The 22,714-nt window shown below is 44.7% G+C and overlaps 3 protein-coding genes across 3 annotated transcripts; 2 read left to right on the forward strand and 1 right to left on the reverse strand.

The window, feature by feature from the left end:
* Positions 1 to 327: 327 nt before the first annotated feature.
* MYCTH_117478 (uncharacterized protein) lies at positions 328 to 19,804 on the reverse strand (the record flags this gene model as incomplete). Its single annotated transcript, XM_003666725.1, has 6 exons — positions 328 to 897; positions 1,112 to 1,794; positions 11,515 to 11,525; positions 17,328 to 18,986; positions 19,127 to 19,667; positions 19,770 to 19,804. 6 exons carry the CDS (start codon positions 19,802 to 19,804, stop codon positions 389 to 391), a joined length of 3,438 nt encoding a protein of 1,145 aa, XP_003666773.1. The 3' UTR covers positions 328 to 388.
* A 302-nt stretch (positions 19,805 to 20,106) lies between these two features.
* On the forward strand, positions 20,107 to 20,370 carry MYCTH_2130701 (uncharacterized protein; the record flags this gene model as incomplete). Its single annotated transcript, XM_003666726.1, has 2 exons — positions 20,107 to 20,182; positions 20,237 to 20,370. The coding sequence occupies 2 exons, from the start codon at positions 20,107 to 20,109 to the stop codon at positions 20,368 to 20,370; spliced, it is 210 nt and encodes a 69-aa protein (XP_003666774.1).
* A 264-nt stretch (positions 20,371 to 20,634) lies between these two features.
* On the forward strand, positions 20,635 to 21,996 carry MYCTH_2072063 (uncharacterized protein; the record flags this gene model as incomplete). Its single annotated transcript, XM_003666727.1, has 1 exon — positions 20,635 to 21,996. One exon carries the CDS (start codon positions 20,635 to 20,637, stop codon positions 21,994 to 21,996), a length of 1,362 nt encoding a protein of 453 aa, XP_003666775.1.
* Positions 21,997 to 22,714: the final 718 nt, after the last annotated feature.

A 22,714-nucleotide genomic window follows, 5' to 3' on the forward strand; every position in this document is an offset into this window, starting at 1 on the left:
ACCACGGAACCCATGGCGCAAAGGCGAATCTCGGGCTGACGAGGACCTTCTTCGGGCGCTTTCGTAGGTCCCTCTATTACTACCGATGGACTGCCAAAAGCTAAACTTATTGGCATCGACGCCGCCAATATTGAATCTCCAATATGAGTGTGGAAGTGCCGCGATGCACTCACTTTTCTCGTAATTATTGGACAAATCTTGTGCTCGTCTTGACAATCGTTCTCAGTGCCTCGGGGCTGAGGATCTAAGGATCTCTCTAACTATTGGAACCTGAAGTTTAACGATGGTGACCCACGGCCCGTCAACTGGAAACACGGCAACTTAATAATCATCAGCATGATGAGCGCACCTGGCGACAGCGCCGGCCCTGCCTGAGCTGCTTCATTGATTACATCAACCCGACAAAATAGTCCCAATACTGAGTCAACGCCCCTAATCTCCACCCTTGCATTTCAGCATCCAACCCCTGACTGTCCAAAATCCAGGGCAGATACTTGGTCTCCCAGCCGCCGAGCCGTCCGCGTCTCGAGCACTCCAGCCGCGCCTTGCAGAGCTCCCAGTACGCCGGGTACCAACCGGCCTGCTCCCAGCCGAGGATCGCCACGACGCGCGGCCTCGGTCCGGCCGAGACGACGATATTGCGCGGGTGCAGTCCGCCGTGGGTGAACACGACGGGCACGCGCTCCGGGAAGAGATGGTGCGGCGTGTAGCGGACCTGCCCGCCGCCGCCGACGCCAGCGGACCCGGCAGCATACCTGCTCTGAGAGACGGCGACCGCCATGGAGACGAAGTAGTCGTGGAACGCCGCAACCGTCGGGAACGGCCCGGCCGGAGGGGCGCCGGCCATCGCGCATCGCCGGAACACCTCGTCCTGCAACGGTCCGTTGTCGACGCTACCTGCGAGGAATACAGTCAGCATGATTACTCCAGGACATACATCGGTCAATGACAACTGCGCAGACGAGAGAGAGAGAGAGAGAGAGAGAGAGAGAGAAGAAACAACAACAAAAAAAAAGCATCATACTGTCGGAACCCAAAACGGAGAACCGGCTCCCGTTAGGGAACCATGGTTTGGATAGTAGGTTATAAGGGCGCTCTGGCCCACACATACCGACAAACTCGACACCCCCGAGCCTCAACTTCCTCCACTCCGCCACCACGTCCCTCAGCTGCGCGCACACCGCCTCCCTCTCCACCTCGCTCAGCGCGGCCCACCTGTCTTCCAACATCTCTCCCTGAGGCAGGTCCATGTACACGAACCGCTCCCCCGTCTCCGCGTCCCTCCTCCAGCCAAAGACCTCAGGTACTGGTGCCGACACCGACACCGACACCGGGGCCGGGGACGGTCCGCTCGCCAAGGACGGCGCCATCAGCGCCCTCCGGACGAGCAGCATCGCCTTCGCCTCCGCAGCCGAGACGCCGCCACCGCCGCCGGTGCCTTCGGGGCCGTACTTGACCAGCAGCCCGAGCGCGGGAAACGGGACCAGCTTGGCCTCCGACGCACCACCGCCACCAGTACCACCAGCACTTCCTTCTGTTCCTCCCCGAGCCGCCGCCAGGCGCGCCGCAACCTCCGCCCTCACGCTTGCCGGCGCGGGCAAGCCCGGAGAATAGTGGGAGTAGTAATGGCGGGTGCCGGCTGCGGGCGCGGGGCGGGTGAAGAAGGACGAGTGGGCAAAGACGACGTTGTCGCCCGGGGGGAAGACGGGCGTGACGGTGACGACGGCGGCGGCCCGGTCGTGCTGCTGCCGGTGCGCGGCTGCGGCGGGACGAGATGGTAGTACCGGGTGATTGCTGTTGTTATTGTTGGCGGTGGTATTATTATCACAAGCTGCTTCGGGGAAATAATAGTTCCCGTCTGTTGTCGGCCAAGGGCCCGAGTTGATGGTTAGGCTGAGGCTGGCGAGGGAGTCGTAGAGGGATTGAAATGGGTCGTCATTATTGGGAGAAGTGCCGACGTTGTCGCCATGGTTGTTGAGTGGGTTATTAGCTGGGAAGGGGCTGGTGAATGTGTGCGGGACGTCGGAGAGCATTCTAATAATTTGTGTACTTGTGACGCTGGAAGTCACGAATGTCAGATAATTAATTAATGAATGAATGAAAACAAGTGTCGGCAAACCAACTGCATTTGACGACCCGAGGTATCATCTGCTCCGGGAATTGGAAGCCGGAGTGGTTTAGCGAAACTTTACCCTAGAGTGAACCGCTGAAGTCGCAAGGTTATGACGCTTCGCTTCAATAAGATAATTAATTACTGAGGAGATGAAGGTGCCGGTTGGGCAGTTCCCTCGCGCTAAGCTGCCCAGCTGATGCTGCCCAACCATTGCAGGGGAACCATTCACAACACAACCTGCCGAACGCAGTGATGAGCTTCCGGGAGCGTTGAAAGCAGTCTACAGTAGGTGGCTGTACAAAGGAGACAATGCCTTGTTGAAACTATCTACAAAGGAGACAAAACGACTAATATTTATAGACAAAGGAACTGGCCAAAGCGTTGGTAACGACGCCTCATACGCTGTGGTACGTATATGGCTAATACTCTTAGAAGCTCTATAGCTTCTGACATACCCCCTAGTTAAAGGCGATAGTCGTTTAACTACGCTTTGTGGTGATACTGTTCTTAGTGTTATGTCCTTTATCGCTCTTACCTTGATAGCTCCTTTAGGGGCCTGCCTTCTATATTTGGAAGTCTAAAAGAGTCAAGTATGGTAGAGCGATTCCTTTAAAGCTATAGATTAAATATAGCTATTATAGTCGTAGTAGCGATAGTATTACTAGTTTTAATCGTATTAATAATAATAGGATGACGCCTCCTACGCTCGAATTAACGGATGACTTATCGGGTGTGCCTGTCGCGAATATGGCTACTGCTAGTAGGTCGACTCCTACTCCTATAATGCCTTGAAAGCGTAAGCGCGCTAAAGCTTCTAAACTAGCTTCTAAACCGTAAGTGTTCCTATTGTCTCTGCTAGTTTTGCCGTTTCCTAGCGCTTTGCTAGTCACGTCAAGATCATTCAAGCTAACTAAATATAGTAACATTACTACTAGTAAGCTTTATAAGGTACCCTATAGAATGTATATATAGTTAGCTCTAGTAAGACGTTCTTTCGGCAAATGTTATAATCATTCTAGCGCTAGCTCCTGCTATTACCATTGTACCTATGGTTCTTATAAGTGTAAGGAGATATACGCTAATTGCCTATATGTCTAATGGCTCTTATAATGCTTATACTAACTATAACGGTAGTCCTACTTCTTATATTAGGTTAGCAAAGGATTTAATAAAGGCTTTACTAGATAAAGCTAAGGCTTTTATAAGTCCTTGGATCCTAAACCTCTACCTTTAATATAGAGGCAACTTGTTAACAGTTATATATAGGATCTTAAGAAATTACGTATAGTTCTTTAGAGTAACTTGAAACGCGCTAGTATAGATAATATAAAGAAGTATAAGCTTGATAAGGCTAAACTTGTACGTTTTACAAAGATCGCCTACTTAGTATACGATATCTTTTACTAGTTAGGCAAGATCAAAGAGGCTTATAATGCTTACATTAGTATGTCCGATGATACGTTAGGCGCTATATTATCGCCTGGCTAGGATAAAGGTAAGGGCAAGGCTATTGATCCTAGCGACGGCTAATAGTAGTAGATAGGGAGTATTAGGTGGTATTTTGTTTGACAAATTTGACTTATTTTCTACCCCTTAGTTATATAAGCTTATAACTAACATCTTAAAGATTAAGGAGAGCTCTCTAGCGCTTAAAGGCTTATCGGCCAAGTCATTTAGTAAGCCTATTTACTAGCATTTGACTAGTTAGTAGATATATAGCTTTAAACGTTCCTTTTGCCGCTTCCTAGTATAACTATATATTATAAATGTCTATATACTATAGGTAAGTATTAATACATTCGTTCTTAGCTATTATTAGTCAAATAGTTTACTAATTATCGTAGTAGATGTTCTAGGGTTCCCTAAGCTTAAGATCGATATCCGTAAATAGCCTTTTAAGTGCTATAGCCTCTCTCGCTATAAGGGAGAGCGTTAGAAGTTCTACCTTAGTACTTAACATTATGATGGTATCCTAGTACGACGCCTTCTATATAATAGGACCTCCGAACAGGAAGAAGATATATCCCCATAACAAATACTATATATCTCGATCATCTATATATAATGTGTCCCTAGTAATTATAAGCGTCGGACTATCTAACACTTGCTCTCCTTTATACTAGATTGATAGGTAAGAGCTTCTAAACAGATATCTTACTACTCTTTATACCTCTAACAAGTAGTCTAGTCCTAGGTTGGTCAGGTATTAAGAGAGTACTAAACAGGCGTATACGACGTCTAGATATAGTATAACTATATAGTATAGGATTAATCTAACAAGCTCCTAATACTCTTTAATCTATATACTAGTAGCGCTCCCTTCGAACTTCTTAAGTTCTTCATAACTTAAGAAAGTTAGCTCGTACATACTAGGTATATCTAGTCTATATCTTCTTACTATCTTTCTAATATATTAGTTATAGACTAACTATATCTTACGTATAGGTTAGTCTCGAATCACCCTAATACTAAGGAACTAACCGATATTACCTTACTTATAGACGTTATATTAAGCTTTGATTCTTTCTATTATATGCTTAGCCACTATAGCGTTACTTTCATAAAAGAAGATTAAGAAGTTGTTAATATAGAAGATTAGGATGACTTGTTTATTATAGCTTAAGAAGAGGTACTTCTCTTCGCCCGATGGTTCTATACCTAGATCTGATAGCGTTTTATAGAACTCCTTATACTATAAGAGTAGCGAGTCTCTTAAGCCGTATAGAGCTCTTTATAACTCTATACATTTCTCTAGCTACTTAAATCCTTCTAGTAATTCGTAGATAATAGGATTGTCTTCCGGTCGTTCGGCGTTAAGGAATACTTACACTATATTAAACTACTTGACTTCTAAGTCGAAGTATATAGCAATCGCTATTATTATATAGAGCGACTATACCACTAGAGTAGCTACGTACGTACTTTTTACTAAGCTAATGTCTTATAGATCTCCTTATATATAGATCCTTGCCTTATATTTCTCTAAGAAACCGTCCTTATCAAACTTGTACGTAAAGACCTATTTTAACGGGATAGGTCGTACTTTCGCCTGCTCGTGTAGCACGATCTTCTACGTTCTCCTGCTCTCTAAGTTATATATCTCCTTACGAGCCGCGTCTTTAAACTATTATTCTAACGGGTGGTTATATAGGTCTCGCTAGTTAGTAAGAACGTAAGTAAGATCGTTAATATACTAATGTGGCTTATTCGGGGCTGCTCTAAGGTATATAGCATCCTTCCATTATATAGCGGTAGCAAATACCATATATATTGTTCTTATGCTCTAGTCCTCTAGGTAAGCTTTCTATTGATTAGGTAGGTAAGTCTTATAGAACTATTACTAGAGTTCCTTAGTTATATAGATAAAGAAGTAGTGGTAATTGACCTTCTCTTTATTTTATAGCTATTTGCTTGACCGGATAGGGTCCCTAGGCTTGTAAGCCCTCCTCCTGCCTTTACCTCTCTTCGTAGGAGGTCACTAAATAGCTTTTCCTTTACTTCTACCTTCTAGAGGATACGTTAGCTGATCCGGACTTTGCTTAATGCTCTGCTCCTCTAGCCTAGCTAGGTACGATATATCGGTAGTACTATCCCTAACTTCTAGCTCTTCCGTTTACTCGTTATATATGCTAGATTCTCCTATAGAAGGTATTCCTTTACTAGATTCGGCGGCTCCCCTGCTCTCCCTAGCGTCTGGTTAGCTAGCTAGTAACTAAAAAGGCCCTAATTTAAACCCTCCTACTTCCTAGTAGATATCCCCTTTACTAGCCGGCATAGGGCAAGTTACCAAGGGCTTAAGTATATATTCAGGGGTTAAGAGTCCTCTAAAGCTCTCTATCTATTTAGTAAGTTCATCTGTTACTTACGTCTCTACTATAAGAGTCTCTAAAACTAATTGCTCGCTTATAGGCTACGTATTAGAGAGCTCCCTTACCCCCGAGTCTTGACCTTGTTAGAAAGGTTAGTCCACTACCAGACTCTCTTATAATAGAGGCGGCTAAGCTACTATAATAGAGTCTTCTACTAGTTATCGGGTCTATTATAACGCTTCCTAGAGAAAGTCGGTATCCTAGGAATCTTTGCTAAGATCGAATTAATTAACTTCCTAGCTTACTACCGCTAGCGATAACTCTATCGGCTGCTCTTTACCTAGACGATAGAAAGTCTTCTTATTAAAGTAAACGTTATAAGTTATAATGACCTTGTCAAGCTTAGGTATCTAAACGTGATAGATATTAGATACGCGATATCCTATAAGATACCTTATTAGCCTATACGGTAGCACCTTAAAGTCCTTTATATACTACTTAGCTTCCCTATCCCTATAGGGGATATACGCCTAGTATCTATATATAAAGATGCTACTCTAGTCTAGGTATAAGTCGCTAGTTAACGTAATTGTTAAGCTAGGTTTATATTAGCGAAAATACTATTTAAACTAGCTATAGAGTACTTTATTAAAAGTTTTAAACGAGTAAGTACGGCTTAGGCTTATTATATATAAGTATATCGCTACTTATATACTTTCTGACTAGAGCTTTATAGGTAGATTCGCGCCGTTAAGCATCTTGATTAAGCATAAGATTAGCTCTTGCCCTACTCGCTCTACTAGTCTATTAGGCTTATAGGTATATAAAGGTAAGAGTTTAAGATTAATACCGCTTTCTATAGCCCAAGTTTGGTAATATATCGGTGCCTACCCTACTAAACTAATCGTCATAGTATTATTATCCTACTTAATCTTATAGATAGCAAGCCTATATTAGTGTCTTACCTAGCTTTCGAAATTCTAGATAACTCCTATAATCTGGTCTAGCGACTTCGTCGTTAGGAGGAAATGGAAGAGCTTTCTACTATACTTATTAATAATTACAAGTAGCTATCGCGATCTATTAATCGCTTTGGGATAGTCAAACAGATCTTAGGCTACTTGCTAGAATAGGCATATAGACTTTTGCTTAGGTAGTGTTTTCCTAGAGATAACCTTGCTTATATAAGTATAAGTGTAGCTCTTATACTTAATATACGTTGTCCCCTTGATACGGACGTTTCTAGCGTTATTAATAAGCGCTTTTAACGCTTCTAGTCCGAGGTAGCTAGCTCTTAAGTGCTAAAGATTCTTAGTGTCCTTTCTTATAGTAGGTGACGCTTATATCTAGGACCTTCTACCGTATATAGCGAATACGTTCTATAAGGATATATAAACGTTTATAGTACCTGCTTTACTAATTAAGATATAGTCTAGGAAGCTCGAGTAATAGAAAAGTAGCTTATATTTGAGAAAGGTAAGATTATACTTACATTTTAGCTTATAAAGGATAACGTTATTTTCTAATGTTCTAAAACGTAGTAAGTAGTCTAAGCTATAGTACTAAGCGCCTGCCTTAAGTAATAGAGCTTCTAAGATAATATTAATATAGAATCCTTCGATGATAGCGATATCCTTAAGTATTAGGCTCTTAGTATATGGTCTATATAGTCTATCTAGAACGTTTTTGATTACCTAAGTGCCCCTCTTATTGATAAGAAAGGTTATTATACCTGCTTTAATAAACTTAGGATTATCTACCTTAATAAACGTCCTAGGTAAAAGGAACTTCTTATCGTTAACCAAGTAAATCATACTATATAAGTCTAGTAAAGTACTTTCCAAGAGAAGATAGCACTATAGAGTAACTATACTAAACGCCCTATAGTAAGTTAAGAGCTTACTAAGTAGCTAAGGGCTAATAATTAACGTATTAAGGGAACTAGGGTATCCTACCCCTAACTACCTAGAATAGGATAGCTCCCCCTACTTAAAGATAAGTTGATTTTTCAGTCTAGCCTACTTCGGTTTGTCAAGCTCCTAGCAAATCCTCTTATACTCCTTATCAGAAAGGTATAAGCGTTATTTGTTACTATAGATAGCTTACTTAGGTATATAGCAGTCCATTAGATCCCATAGATATCTTAGACACTTATAGAGACATCTTATATTACACTACTAACTACTATAAGAGTCTCTATATAAGTCTCCGCCTCTCTCCTTATTACTCTTCTAAGCTATAGGAAGTGTCAGCGTATAAGTTATCAAGAAGATTCTATACTTCTAAGAGACTCTAGGTTATATATTATTATTAATTAGGATCTTAGCGATCGTAATAAGGGTACTAATGTGACGAACCCAGCTCAGACTTCTTCTAAAAGGGTTCAGACGAAGGTAGATTAAGCGGGACAGGCAGGCAGGTCGTCTGAGGGATTCGGTGAAGCCAAAGGGTTCACAACAACACTTAGAGTTGTCTCTCACAGTAATCAGCAATGCTTAGTACGAGTACTATGATTGTGATTATTACCACTAGTAAACTCCCAGAGTCTACCATAACAAGTGACTATTTACATATATATATAATCCTAGGATCACTCTTCATCTAGTAATCCTTTGTCGTCTAGATCACGGCTGCGATAGTGATCCTATAGCATATAGATCACTTTGCTAAGCATGATCCTTTCCTAATTAGTCTGTTTGTGCCTACTATCCCATTAGCTTGTCGGGGAAGGCAGCTTAGGCGGCGTCCTATATGTATATTTCCGTGACACGATGCCCCTCCTTCAAGGCTTTCGACCCGAAAGCCTATCTTAGGCCGTTTTAAATAGCGCTAACAACCCTTAGTAAGTTATCTCCCGTGTTTCCCTCTTTCTTCTGTATGTTACTGACAACATGTCTCGTATAGCAAAGCATTCGATAAAAAGGTCTGTAAAGACCGAGGAGCGTATTGCCCTAGCTACTACTATTAACAAACTAAGGTTCGAAGTAATGCCTTGTTCTTTTTATTTTTCTTGCGGCCTTTACTATCGTATAATGGAGAGTTCTTCTCGTTACAGCGAATGTATTCGTCATAGGAGGTTGTACGATAGTTCTAGGGTTCTAATCTTATCTTATTGGTATTCCCTTATTAATATATTTTTCCTATACTAACTTCCGTAGTATCCTATATTATAGACAAATCGAAGCGCCTTAACCGATTAGAACAAGATGCTAAGGAGGCTCTCCGTACCGACCGCGATTCATTGGCAAAAGCGTAGCGTCGTCTGGACGAGTCTCTAGCTCGTTTAGACCGCATTTGTCGTCAAAAGTAATCGTTATTATCTCGGGGGTCAGAGATGGTTCGCCAGGGTCTTACATCTTTGGATAAATTAGAAGAGGTAGAGCAGCAGGAATCGGGGGCAGTTCTGGGTATATAGCTTAATGGTAGTGTTAACGTTATTAACTAGGGCGCCGTCTTCGATTCTGTCCTAGGTTTTCCTTTAGTCAATCCGGGTTCTGCCGGTAGAACTGTTCCAGTTTCTCAAGGCAGTTCAAATTCTTGACTAGTTCCTATAAGTTATCTTCTAGTCTGAAATCGAGCCACTTGACTAGGTACTACAGTTCCCCATTAGTAATACGTAAATCCAGAATTTCTTCGACGTCCTATTCTTCCTCTTCGTCCTCTACTTCGATGTGTGTAGCAATCTTGGCATTTTTCGGTGCTAGTTCGAGAAGTGAAATATAAAAAACATCTGTCCGTAGTCGTATAGATGACGGTAACGATAGTCGGTAGTTAGATGTTGAAATTCGTTCCTTGATAACAAAGGGTCTGACCTTCTTAAAGTCTAGCTTTGTATTTAGTCGTTTGGTTTGTAAGTTTTATATAACTAGGTAGACTTTATCTCCCCTCTCTAGGCAAGGTCCCTCGAGCCTGTATTTATTGTAGTAGTTCTTTATTCTGGTTCTAACAAACTTAAGTTCCTTTTTAAGCTTCTTGTATAGTGCGTACATTTGTTCTACTTTGAATGCTGCTCTTGGCACCGTAACCTCTAGCCCTTGCCTAAGGTCTGCTTTGTATCTATAGTTCGTAAAGAACGGTATAACTTTGGTCGTTTCCATTAGTGTTATATTGTAAGCAAGTTATGCTATTAGCAATAGTATAACCTAGTTATCTTGCTAGTAGTTAACGTAAGAACAAAGGTACTACTTAATAACTTAGTTTAGTCGCTCCGTTTATCCGTCGGTCTATAGGTAATATGCCGTTAATAGCTTACTATTAACGCCTAATCGTTGTATTAACGCTTGCTAGAACTTCGATACGAACTTAGTGTCTCTATCGGTAATCTATTCTTGTAGCTAAGCGTGTACTAATGCGACTTGCCGATAGATCACGTCTGCTAACTGTTCCGCTGTCCAGGACTCCTTGTAGGGAAAGAAGTATGCCCATTTAGTCAGGCGGTCTACTATAGTAAGAATACTATCGTAGATTACCCCTATAGCTATATCCTTAGATTTTGGTAGCTTTGTAATAAAGTCTATCGTAACTAAACTCTATAGTTTGTCAGCTATTAATAGTAGCTAAAGTAGTCTATACGGCTTATATTGTGCCGTTTTGCTTCGATTACAGGTATTATAGTTCCGTACGACTTCCTTGACTTGTGTCGTTAGCTATAGAAAGTCGTAGTGTTTCTTAACTTATACGACAGTCTTCGTAACTCCTTTATATCCTCTAAGCTTCGACTCGTAAAGCTTTCGAATCATTCGTAGCTATTGATCTTTGTCGTAGATATACGCTTTACCTTGGTACTAGAGTTTCCTATCTTTTTCTTCCACTTCGTCAGGTACCACTAGTCCGGGTGTTGCTTAATACTATGCCTTGTTAATCCTTTCTTCTCGAAAGATTATATAACATTCTAGGAACAAGTCGAGTAGGTTATCTTCTACAGGTGTCTACGTTTTATGATATAGCGTTCCGTCTATTCGTTCCTTAAATAACGGTAGCGTTATTTCCGTTTGTCCTTCTATATAATCTATTCGTCAGCTTAAGGCGTCTGCTCGTACATTCTCTTTACCCTTCTTATAACGGATCTTAAAGTTAAATTCCGTAAGGAATTCTGCCTATTGTATTTATCGTCTATTAAGTTCTTTCGTCGTTATAAAGTATCGCAAATTCTTATAATCTATATACACTTATACTAGTTCAATTATACTACTAAGGTATAGTTACTATTCCTTAAAAGCTTCGATAATTGTAAGTAGTTCTTTATCGTAGATTAAATAATTGAGATATAGTCTATCGAGCTTCTTTAAAAAGAAGGCTATAGGATATAGCTTCCCTTGTTCGTCTCGTTATCCTAACTGTCCTCTGATGGCGTAATCTGAAGCGTCCGTTTCTACCTCAAATGGCTTCTTAGGGTCTAGCAGCACCAGTACTAGATCTTTAGTAATAGCGTCGCGGATCTACGTAAATGCTTGCTCGTATTGCTCTTCCCATTAGAATTTAGCGTTCTTCTTAGTAAGTTTATATAAAGGTCTTATAATCGCTCTAAAGTTCCTAATAAACATCCGGTAGAAGTTTGTAAATCCGATAAAGCTTTGTACTTCTGTAACTAACGTCGGTTGTAGCTAATTCTTAATAGCTTTAATCTTTAAAGGTTCTATCTAGATTTGTCCTAGGGATATCTTGTATCCTAAAAAGACCGTTTTCCTAATGTAGAATTCGCTCTTTTCCTTATTAACTAATAGCTTATACGTGTATAACGTGTCTAACACTACTTTTACGTGCTTCTAGTATTTATCTATCGTCTTAGAGAAGATAAGTATATCGTCGAGATAATATACCGTAAATTTGTCAAGAAAGGATCGGATAGCTTGATCAATCAAGGCTTAGAACGTTGCTGGCGCGTTTGTAAGTCTAAATAGCATGACAAGGTACTTGTAGTAGCTATAGGGTGTCCTAAAGGCCGTTTTCCACTTGTCGCCTTCTTTAATTTATATATAGTTATAGGCCGATAGCAAGTCAAGACACGTAAAATATTAGGCTCCTGCTAACTGATCTTAGAGCCGTGAGATTAGCAGTAACAGGTATCGGTTTTTTACGGTCTGTTCGTTAAGTTACTAATAGTCGATATATAACTGTAGCTTTCTATCTTTCTTAGGCATAAATAGGATTAGGTAGCCTGCTAGCGATGTCGACAGGCAGATATATCCTCTTTAAAGGTTCTCCTCTAAGTATCGCTTAAGTTCTTCGTTTTATACCTAGCTCGTATAGTAAATCTTAAAGAACTTTAGTCGTGCTCCTTCTTTAAGCTTAATCTCGTAATCCTATAGGCCGTGTTCTAGTAATCCTTCTAGATACTTCGGTTCAAATGCTAGGTGTCCTTTGTATTCCTTTGGTACTTCCCTAGTCTTATCTCGTTTCTCGACTTTCTGATAGTATACGAACTTGGTTCTGTCTATAGCGATACTAGCGATTTCTTCTATCTTAACCTACTGCTCTAGTTATAGTGCTCCGCATTCGTTAATAGAGAGAACAGCTATCGGCGGTTTAGCTCGTTCCTTCTATTGTAACGTCGGTATCATTATACCGCTTCTTCTAGAGTCCGTAGTAGTCTGCCTACCACTGTCTGTCTCTTACGGTAGATCTGTAGGACATGCCCTCCCCTAAGCATCGTCTGCTCGTGATCCTTGTATGCTCCCTATCTCGCTAGTCAAATACGACTCCGTTTAGGGTTATAGGTAGCTACTATTCTTCTAGCTAATATCTAGGTCGTAATCTTTATACTATAGTAACCCTAATATTATATCTTTATTATTGCCTATATCTATAATACTAAATATAACTACTATAGTTTTCCTTGCTATAGTGATATTAATCGGTTTAGTCTCCCTATATACCTATTGTATTAGGAATAGCCCTTTGACTATGCTATACTTCCGCTTCATTCTCTAGGGTATCTATAGCTAATTTACAAGTGTCGGCGAAATTAGGTTTATCTCTACTCCACTATCTACTAGTACAAGCATTTCGTACTATTCCTATTATACTATTATCTATAGTCGCTTATCTTGCCACCGTCGTCTAAAAATTACGGCGATTTCCTATATTTCTACTAGGAGGTCTCGATATAGTAGTCTCTTGTGCTAGTTCCTCCTATACTACGCTATTACCTACCGCTACGTAGGCGTTAATGGTTTCTAGGCCCCTCGAAGGGCCCTAACCCGTTTCCTAGGTCAGTGCTAACCTTTTCGGTTGTTCGGCTAATAGCGGCTTTGTCGATCGTGCTCATTTCCGTGAGCCATTAGATACTTATAGCTTCCCACCATTAGGTCTGTTCTGCTTTTTGTTATACGTGCTATAGCTTCATCTGAAGCTCCTAGATCCGCGATTTCTTTTCGTCCGCGTGGTAGAGGCAGTCGTTACTCCGGTACGAGTCCTATATATCTCGTCCTATTCCGTAGTGCCTAGGCTAGGTTTGTTTTAGTACTACTGTAATGCCTTCTAGATCGCGGGCTTCGATCTTCCAAAGCAATTCGGCTGCTCTATTTCCTATATTATAGACCTATTCCACAGGGCGGAGGCTTCTATCCTCATTTCCTTATCAGGTCGGCTAGTAATTGCTTTCGAATTTGTTGCGAAAGTAGTATTAGCATTCGTATGCTATATACTAGAACCAAGGCACTTGTACATGTGCCTTATATCACGGGTATAGTTACGTAGTATCGCCTAGAAGGTATTAGAACTCTTTTCCAAATCCTTCCTACTATATATAGGCCGTAGGTACTCTAATGCTAAGGTAGGAGTATTTCTTTTAATAGCTTTCCTACATATACTTATCTTTTCCGCGGTTCGCGTGTATAAACTAGTACTCGGGGTTCTATACGTCGTAGCTAAGTTGCTAATCGTCAAAATGCTTAATATAGCTATCAGGCCTATTATATATCACAGGCTATTCCCCTTTGATAGTTTCTATAATATATTAGAGTTTCCTTATCTCGTCCCTTATCTTATTACTTTATTAGGCAAGTCAAATTAAGCGTTCATCCTATTTATATAGTTCCGTATTAAGCCAGAAAACTTCGTTACGATACTATTTAATTCGTTCCTAGAGGAATAGAACATTAGGTCTAGGTTTTTCGATTCCTTAGGTATCGGTTGTCTATAATCTATCCTGCCTCTACGTGACCGTAAAACCCTACTATCTCAAGGCCGGGAGAATCGAAACTGGCAATGTATATTCTCCTGCCATATCCCATTCGGCAAGACCTATCTCTAGGTCCATAGTGACCAGTTTGGAGTACGGTGCTTGTTCGTCTTTACTATTGTTATTATGTCTAAGACTATCTGTATTACTGCCCCTGTCTTTATAGCTCGTAGCCGCTACTTTGATAATATCTTTAGTGTTTTCGTTAATAGCTATAATTTCCTTTCTAAGGACTAGTTTCTAGTCTTTCTTTAGGCTTCGACATTCTCGCTTGTAATACCCTTTCTTTCTGTAGTTATAGTAGGTAGTATTAGACTTATCTTTAGTCGTCTTTTTCTTATCCTACTTCTATGCTATATCTATATCTATAGCTCTAGGGTATATCCTATATAAGGTACTAACGTATACTCGCTTTTTCTTATCGTTAGCCTTAACCGCGGTTCTATACATTTGTCTTCGTTTCTACTACTCTTATATATAGAGTCGATCATCGATTTAAATAGCTTGTATAATATATTTGTCTAGAGTCTTAGGTCGGTTATACTTATATAGTTTATCTTTGACCTTTTCCTTTAAGCTATTATAGAATAGTTATATTAATGCCTTGTTATTAAGCTAAGACTTAAATATATCCTATCTAAACTATATAATGTAAAAGGCTACTAACTTGGTCTATTAGAGATTAGCAAGTCTTTCTTATATATAAATCTTCTTATCTTTGTCGCTAAAAACCTTCTAAAGCTCTTCTTCGAAACGGTTATAAGATTAGAAGACTACCTACGTAAACGCGTCTTGGTCGTCTTTATCTTCCTTAGTAAAATAGTCCTTCTACATAGGCTTAAACTATCTAAGTGCCTTACCCTCTAGTCTCGTAGCTATATAGAGGACTTTAGCTTTATTGTCCGGAAACTTGTCATTATTAAGCCAGAAGTAGGATCGGAGGTTTATTAGGAATCCTATAAGATCCTCCTTGGTTCTTCCGTATTTGCCAGGTAGTTCGATCTTAATACGGCTCGCTTTGGCAGTCTCGAGTACTTCGATTTTAATGTAGGCCTCGTTAACTAGTTTCTATAAGTACTTTTCGCCGTTCTCGAGTTCCTTAATTTAGGCTTAAGTAACCTTATCTCTCTAGTCTAACTCCTAGATCTGCTACTAGAGTTAACCAAGCTAGGTAAGTAGCTATTTAGCTATAACGTTAGTAACTATATCGATATCAAGGTCAAGGTTACCTCCATTCTAAACCATGACAGAACAAAGGGAGTAGTAACAACGTATGACAAACCTAGCTCAGACTTCTTCTAAAAGGGTTCAGACGAAGGTAGATTGAGCAGGACAGGTAGGCAGGTCGTCTAAGGGATTCGGTGAAGCTAAAGGGTTTATAACAACATTTAGAGTTGTCTCTTACAGTAATTAGCAATGCTTGGTACGAGTACTGTAATTGTGATTGTTACCACTGGTGAACTCTTAGAGTCTACCATAACGAGTGACTATTTACATGTATATATAATCCTGGGATCACTCTTTATCTAGTGATCCTTTGTCGTCTGGATCACGGCTGCGATAGTAATCCTATAGCATATAGATCACTTTGCCAAGCGTGATCCTTTCCTGATTAGTCCGTTTGTGCCTGCTGTCCCATTGGCTTGTCGGGGAAGGCGGCTCAGGCGGCGTCCTACATGTATATTTCCGTGATAACTAAGCTCCGGAAGTAGCTATTCTATACTATTAGCAAGCTCGATTTCTATCCTCTTATTTGCTACCTAAGTTAGTAAGATATATATAGCGATAGTATTAAGAAAGGTATAAAGTCCTTATATACCTTATATCTCTAGGATATTATATTAGATAGCTTGCTAGAAGGTAATATTAAAGTTACAAATCTAACACTATAGATTAACTCCTAAATGCTTAGCTACGTTAAGACTAGTTATATATTATACTATAACTATTATATAGAGCGTTATAATAGATAGCGTAAATATAGAGTAAAGCACTTAGATAATCCCCCTAATAAGGTTAATATCCTTCTTCCTATATACTTTTATAACTTTATGGAGTTTAGGATCTATAGTATATATTAGCTAGTATTATAGCTATCCTATCTACTTACTAATGTCTATAATATATACGATATTTTTATAAAAGGAGTCTTATAGTTATATAAACTTGGCTATAATAGCTATATCAAAAGGTATTAGATCTATAGGCATTAAAGGTAACAATCCCTCTAAGAGCTGCTCTTAAGAAGCCAGGATAAGGTTATCTCTAGCTTACTTATAGGTTAGGCACTATAGAACTTCTAGATCTAGCTTACGGTTACCATCAGGGTTAACGAATCCCTATATACTAGCGAATTCAGCCTATAACTATAGTTCAATATATTACAAGTTCTAGGAACTAGGCCCTATAAGGCATGTAGAAGTCTCGACTAGAATCTCGGTTATAATAGACAGATACGTCGTCAAAAGCGTATTAAAGCAAGGTAAGAGAGTTCGTAATAGAAGAAGCTACTACTAATATTAAAGATACGTCGGTAGAGGAGTAGTTAAGGCGCCGGGCTTATAACTACCGAACGTAGTAATGAGCTTCCGGGAGCGTTAAAAGCAGTCTATAGTAGGTGGCTATACGAAGGAGACAGTGCCTTGTTGAAACTATCTATAAAGGAGACAAAATGACTGATATTTATAGACAAAGGAACTGGCCAAAGCGTTGGTAACGACGCCTTATACGCTATGGCACGTATGTGGCTAATACTCTTAGAAGCTCTATAGCTTCTGACACAACCTGAGTCGTATCTACTCATCCTAATTATCTAGTCAACCCGCACCACTTAAGAATCTCGAGGGCTTCGGAGACGAGGCGTTAGTGAGAATAGCAGGTATTCGGGAAAAAAATTCAGGTAGTGGATTTATATCAGTTCCGCCTTTGAATTTCAAATCTCCATGCACCTCACTCCTGTTAAGATTTAATTAGGCTAGCATTATTAATTAATATGGCATTTTATCATGGGTGCCAAGCTGTTGCTAATAATTGTTGACACTTGACGATAATGATAATAATGATGATTTAAATAAATTCAAGCGAAGCCGTCTTGGAACACCCAGCTGATGGGGTCCTGCCCAGTCCCGTCAAACAGTGCGTTTGGAATCTGTTAATTAATTAATGATACGATTCGTTAGCGATGGCCCCATATTCCAAGTTTGAACTCATCACGACCACTGACCATGGAGTCCCAAGTTTCCATCCCAAAGTCCGGCGAGAAACCCATACCGCTGCCTATGCCGTCGACCCCGACATCCAAGGCTTCTTGAGCGGGGCGGGTGCTGGCCTCGATGCGCTCCAGCAGCTCAAGACAGCGCTCCTCGCCCTCTTCGGTCACGCGGACCACATGAGCAAACATGTCCTCCTCCGTCATCCGCCTCCGCAGAGCATCCACCTGCGCGCACACAATGCAGGCGACCAAGTACCCCTTGGTGTTGGTCGTGCCCGACTCCAGACACTTCCACGACCACGCCTTGAAGTCCTCCATGACCGCCAGCAAGTCCGGCCGGGGCTCTACCGGACCGAGACCGAAGCCGTCCTCTTCCCGCATGAGCGTCTTGAGCTCGACAGCGATCGAGATGAACCCCTGCACAGCCACGGTGCGGAAGAAACCGGACCCGTTGATGGCGATGCGCTGCAGGGCATCCCACTCCTCCGTGTCGGCGTCGGGCCGCGACCGGGCAAAGGGATGCGGGAAGACGGCGCGCCAGATGCGGACGGCCGACTCGACCACGACGCGACGGGAGAAGGCAAATGCCGTATCTTGCATGGCCGGGGCGAAGCAGGGAAGGTGAAGGGCGAGAAAGTACCGGCGTAGGATGAGGTCGACGATGCGGAGCCCGAGGTCGGTCGGCGGGCCTCGATCGGTCGTCGTCGCCTGGCAGGCGTGCAGGGTGTGGGTGAGGTTCTTGCATGCCTCGCGGAGCTGCGCGTCGAGCTGGAGCGTCTCCTGGTAGGTCCCGCACCCGGAGAGGTCGTTGAGGTACTTGACGACGGCAAGACGCTGAGGGAACACGGCGCGGAGAGCAATAGCCATGGTGGTCTGGGTGAACTGATCGGGCGGCTTCGGGCTAATAACATTAGGGGTTTCGCCCTCCTGGCCGGTGAGCTGGTCGTCGTCAAAGTTGCCGGGCGGCTCCGTGTCGAAGTCGTCCAGGCCGATGAGCGGCGGCCCGCCCGCGTTCAGGCTCGACTGAAGCGCGAGCTCGAGGATCGTGTTCCACAGCCGGCGACGCATCTCGGCTATGAGCGGCGTCATTGTTCTGGGGCCCAGACCGGCTGGGTCCCGGTGCAGACCCATGTACATAGCTATGCGAAGCGTCATTCCGACGGTAGCCCAGGCCATGTCTTCGCCTACACCCGCTGCTTCGCGAGCAAGGTGAAGCAGGATGCAGTTTTGGACGGCCGTGAGGCCCAGCCGGTGCTTGAACTCGGGCGCCGTGAGCCACGTCTGCCCTTCGTACACCCATCTCATGGCGTACGGGCGCAGGGAGAAGTCGGTATCGTAGGTGGTGGTCCCAATGGCCAAGACAAGCTTGAGTTGGACGAGGAAGGCAGGGTCGGGGGCGTGGCTGGGATCCCAGACGGCCTCATACTCGCGCCGAAAGCTGGGTATATGCAGCACGCGCAGGACGGACTCGCTTGTGTTAAGATAGCTCTCAACCAGCGTGTCGGCTACCACCCTGGCCGGCAAGTCGGGGGTAAGTGGGCAGGGCCACGGGGGCGCGCGGCGCTTCTTGATGATCCTGCCCAGCTCCTTACTTCGTCTTTCGATGTGCAACACTCTGGACTTGCTCTCGTCGCGCAGGTAGCGCTCCACAAAATCAATCATGTCATCGAGCTGAGGGTCTCGTTGATTAGCCGACATTCGACGGGGCGATGGGTTGTTGGTTTGACGGGGAATGAAGAAAGAACTGTCCCTACCAGGCCTATGGAAATGACCCAGTGGCTCTGTCCAAAGAAGCGCGTCTTGTGAGAGACGCTTCTCGTGACGGACTGAGACTGCTTGTTCAGGCGGTGCTCGCTGTGAAAGTAGAAATTCCCAGAGAAGTTCAGCGTCCTGGTTTCGACGAGGGAATTCCTTGTCAAGGTCGAAACCGGCGGGTTGGCCGAGCTCGCGCCCGCGCCCGCGGATGCGGTCTGCTCCGACGCCGGCTTCCCCGTGGGCTTGACATAGGTTTTCGATGCGGGAGACCAGCTGCAGGCAGACTTTCCAACGGTGCCGTAGATGGCGGTGGAGGTGGTGTTGGCGTCTGTGGTGGTGGTGGTTGTTGTGGTTGTTGTTGTTGTTGTTGTTGCTGCTGGCGGCCGTGGCTCCGAGGACGAACTGGCAGCTCTCGGATTTACGACAGCAGCCTCCGATCCGCCGCGTGTCTGCCCAGTTTCGCCAAAAGTGCCTTGCTTCCGTGGAACCCGCGGATCGTCTTTGTATACGCACGTGGCATTCTTGGATTTCGTGCAATTGCTGCACGGCAGTTGCCTGTCACAGCGGATTTTGCGCTTTCGACACAGGATGCAGGTGCTGCCGTTGTCGAGTTTGGTTACTTGGTTAGCTGGGATCGTCGGAAAAGCCGAGTCCGTGGGGATAGGTGCGGCTAGAAGCCGTTCAAAGATTCCAACTCACACTGCTGGTCTTCTCCGCCGTCGCTCGGGCTCCATCGCTTTAAAAAAAGGAATCGGTCATACGCCGAGCCCGTCTCCTTCTCGGACCTTCTAGTAAGAAAACTTGTTTTAGCAAATCTCGGAAGGGTATCGGATACGAAGAGGCCGACGGGGGAGTTTGTTCTGTCGGCGGAAAAAATGGAGGAGATTCGGTCGGCATTTTGTGGATCTTGAAGGATTCAGGATCCAAAACTGCACATACATAATCCGTACATCTGTACGGATTACGGATTACAGCAGAGCTTGTTGTGAAGGGGCCCCACACAATCCCCTCTGTTTATTGGGCCACGCGCCTGAAAATGCCGAGTCCGAATACCATCTCCGACTCCATGAAGCAGTCCATCTGGCCACGGACTACGACCCCGAGGAACGAACGTACGGCTGACGAGGAATAAAAATGGTGACTGGAAGCGGCTCGGGTACGCTCAGACTCGGAGCCGACGGCCTGGTCCGACGCCAGGATGAACCGCGTCAACCATAAAACTGCCGCGCAACTTTCCGGGACCTCCAAGCTCTCGTTCCGTGACCCAGCGATCGATTCAAACCACCGGGGCGGCAGCTAATTAAGAAACCACTCTGTCATATACTGACGGCTTGGCTCCAAGCTTGAAATTTGAGCTGTTCAACCAAATCGGTCAGAGCCGGCGTTCATTGTGCTGCTGCTGTTAATTCTAGATTCATCTAGTTTCGCAAATAACGGCTGGGTTCCTCGTGCTTCGCCCACCGACACGATCCGATCGATAATTAGTTGTTGAAGACGCACATCAAACCAGCAAGGTTCCCTCTCAACCAACCACTTCTGATAATCTACAATCAAAAGGGACATCATGGCTGTCGCGTCCGACAGCAACCAGGCGGGCCCAGGGCTCCAGAACCATGACGAAAAGAGGATATCCAACCAGAACGACACGACAACTGATACAGAGTCGACCAAGGCGAATCTCGAATCCGCTCCCGGTGCCCTCCCCGGTCCCGCCGGCGTGGCTGGCTTCCCGCCGGCGCCCGACGGGGGGGCCCGCGCCTGGCTCGTCGTTGCCGGCGCCACCTGCATCTTCTTCTCCTGCCTGGGCTTCATGAACTCGTTCGGCGTCTTCCAGGCCTACTACATGAGCCACCAGCTGCGCGACCACTCGCCGGACGCCATCTCGTGGATCGGCTCCCTCACGGCCTTCATCCAGTTTGCCGGCGGCGCCCTCACCGGCCCGCTCTTCGACCGCTTCGGCCCCTGGGTCATCCGCCCCGCCGCCGTGCTCTACGTCTTCGCGCTCATGATGACGAGCATCTGCAAGGAGTACTGGCAGTTCATGCTGGCCCAGGGCGTGCTGGCCGGCTTATCCATGAGCATGCTCCAGGTGCCCGCCTTCGCCTCCGTGTCGCAGTTCTTCGACAAGAAGCGGGCCGCCGCCCTCGGCCTCGTCGTCTCGGGCAGCTCCGTCGGCGGCGTCATCTTCCCCATCGCCCTGTCCAAGATGCTGAACGGCACCACGCTCGGCTTCGGCTGGTCGGTACGCGTCATGGCCTTCGTCATCACGCCCCTGCTCCTGTTCGCCTCCTTCGCGATCACGACCCGGTTCCCGCCCCGCAAAACCAACTTGTTCATCCCCTCGGCCTTCACCGAGCTCCGCTTCCTCATGGTCATCGCGGCCGCGTGGTGCGCCTTCCTCGGCATGTTCATGCCCTTCTTCTACATCCCGAGCTACGCCATCACCAGGGGCCTCGAGGCCACCCTCGCCTCGTACCTCCTGGCCATCGCCAACGCCGCGTCCACGTTCGGGCGCATCATCCCCGGCATCATTGCCGACAAGTTCGGCAAGCTCAACGTCTTCGCGACCGGGTCCCTGCTCACCGGCGTCGTCGTCCTCTGCCTGAACAGCACCGTCAGCACGGCAGGCCTGGTCGTCTACTCCCTCGCCGTCGGCTTCGCGTCCGGCACCATCATCTCGGGCGCGAGCTCTGCCATCTCCGTCTGCACCAGCGACCCCCGCAACCTCGGCACCTACATGGGCATGGGCATGGCGGTGGCCAGCACTGCGTCGCTCGTGGGGCCCCCCGTGTGCGGAGTCATGATTGACAAGTATGGAGGTTTCCTGCAGGCGGCAATCTTCGCCGGCGTCGCTTGTCTGGCCGGTGCTGTCGTGGCCTTCGCTGCCAAGCTTACCACTCCTCAGGGCCTTTTCGGCAGGGCCTAAGATAATAACTATTAATTAGACTCCGGAGTCCTGTTGGAGATGTCACATACTTAATTTATGTTTCATCATAGTTTTCCTTTCTTTCCTTTCCATCCTGACTAAATTTTGAAGGTTTAATATGATGAGATAATAGAGAATAGACACTCAACTCTTTTCTTCATTCTTCTGTATCAAGTCGCCTCCGTGACACAGCTCAGCTCTTTCAGCCGTGACTTGGCCTTGTGGGAAAGCATTCGGAGAGTTTTGGCCTGCCAATCCCGATGCCACACACCCTTAATACAACTTCCCGTGAAGGACTTTGCTTGTGGTTAATATGAGCCCCGGACCCAATGTTCAGGAAGTTTCGCTGTCATCAAGGGTCTTCTTGCCAGCGTATCGGTCATACATACGCTAGCTCAGAAACCCCTTGAGCTTTGAAGGAATCCTTCATTGCGCTTCTTTTGTTTTTTTGTCTTTCTTTTCTATTCTTTTCTTTTTAGTATAATATAATTAACTATCCAACCTTTGTTTGTCAGAAGTGGAAAACACTAATTATGCCACGTACGCAGCTGTTTAAGGTAGCGGTCATTTTGTGTGCACATATCGCGTATCAATGGATGGGATAATTAAGCAGGCGGTTAGGGAAGCCTGGACCTATCTTACGTTCTCACTTAAAACACTCCCCCTCGTCCGTATTGCGCGTGGCTCCGGTATCGCTGCGCTTGTGCTTTTTTGCAAG

The sequence above is a fragment of the Thermothelomyces thermophilus genome, chromosome 7, assembly GCF_000226095.1.
Source record: "Thermothelomyces thermophilus ATCC 42464 chromosome 7, complete sequence".
NCBI classification, from domain to species: Eukaryota; Fungi; Ascomycota; class Sordariomycetes; order Sordariales; family Chaetomiaceae; genus Thermothelomyces; species Thermothelomyces thermophilus.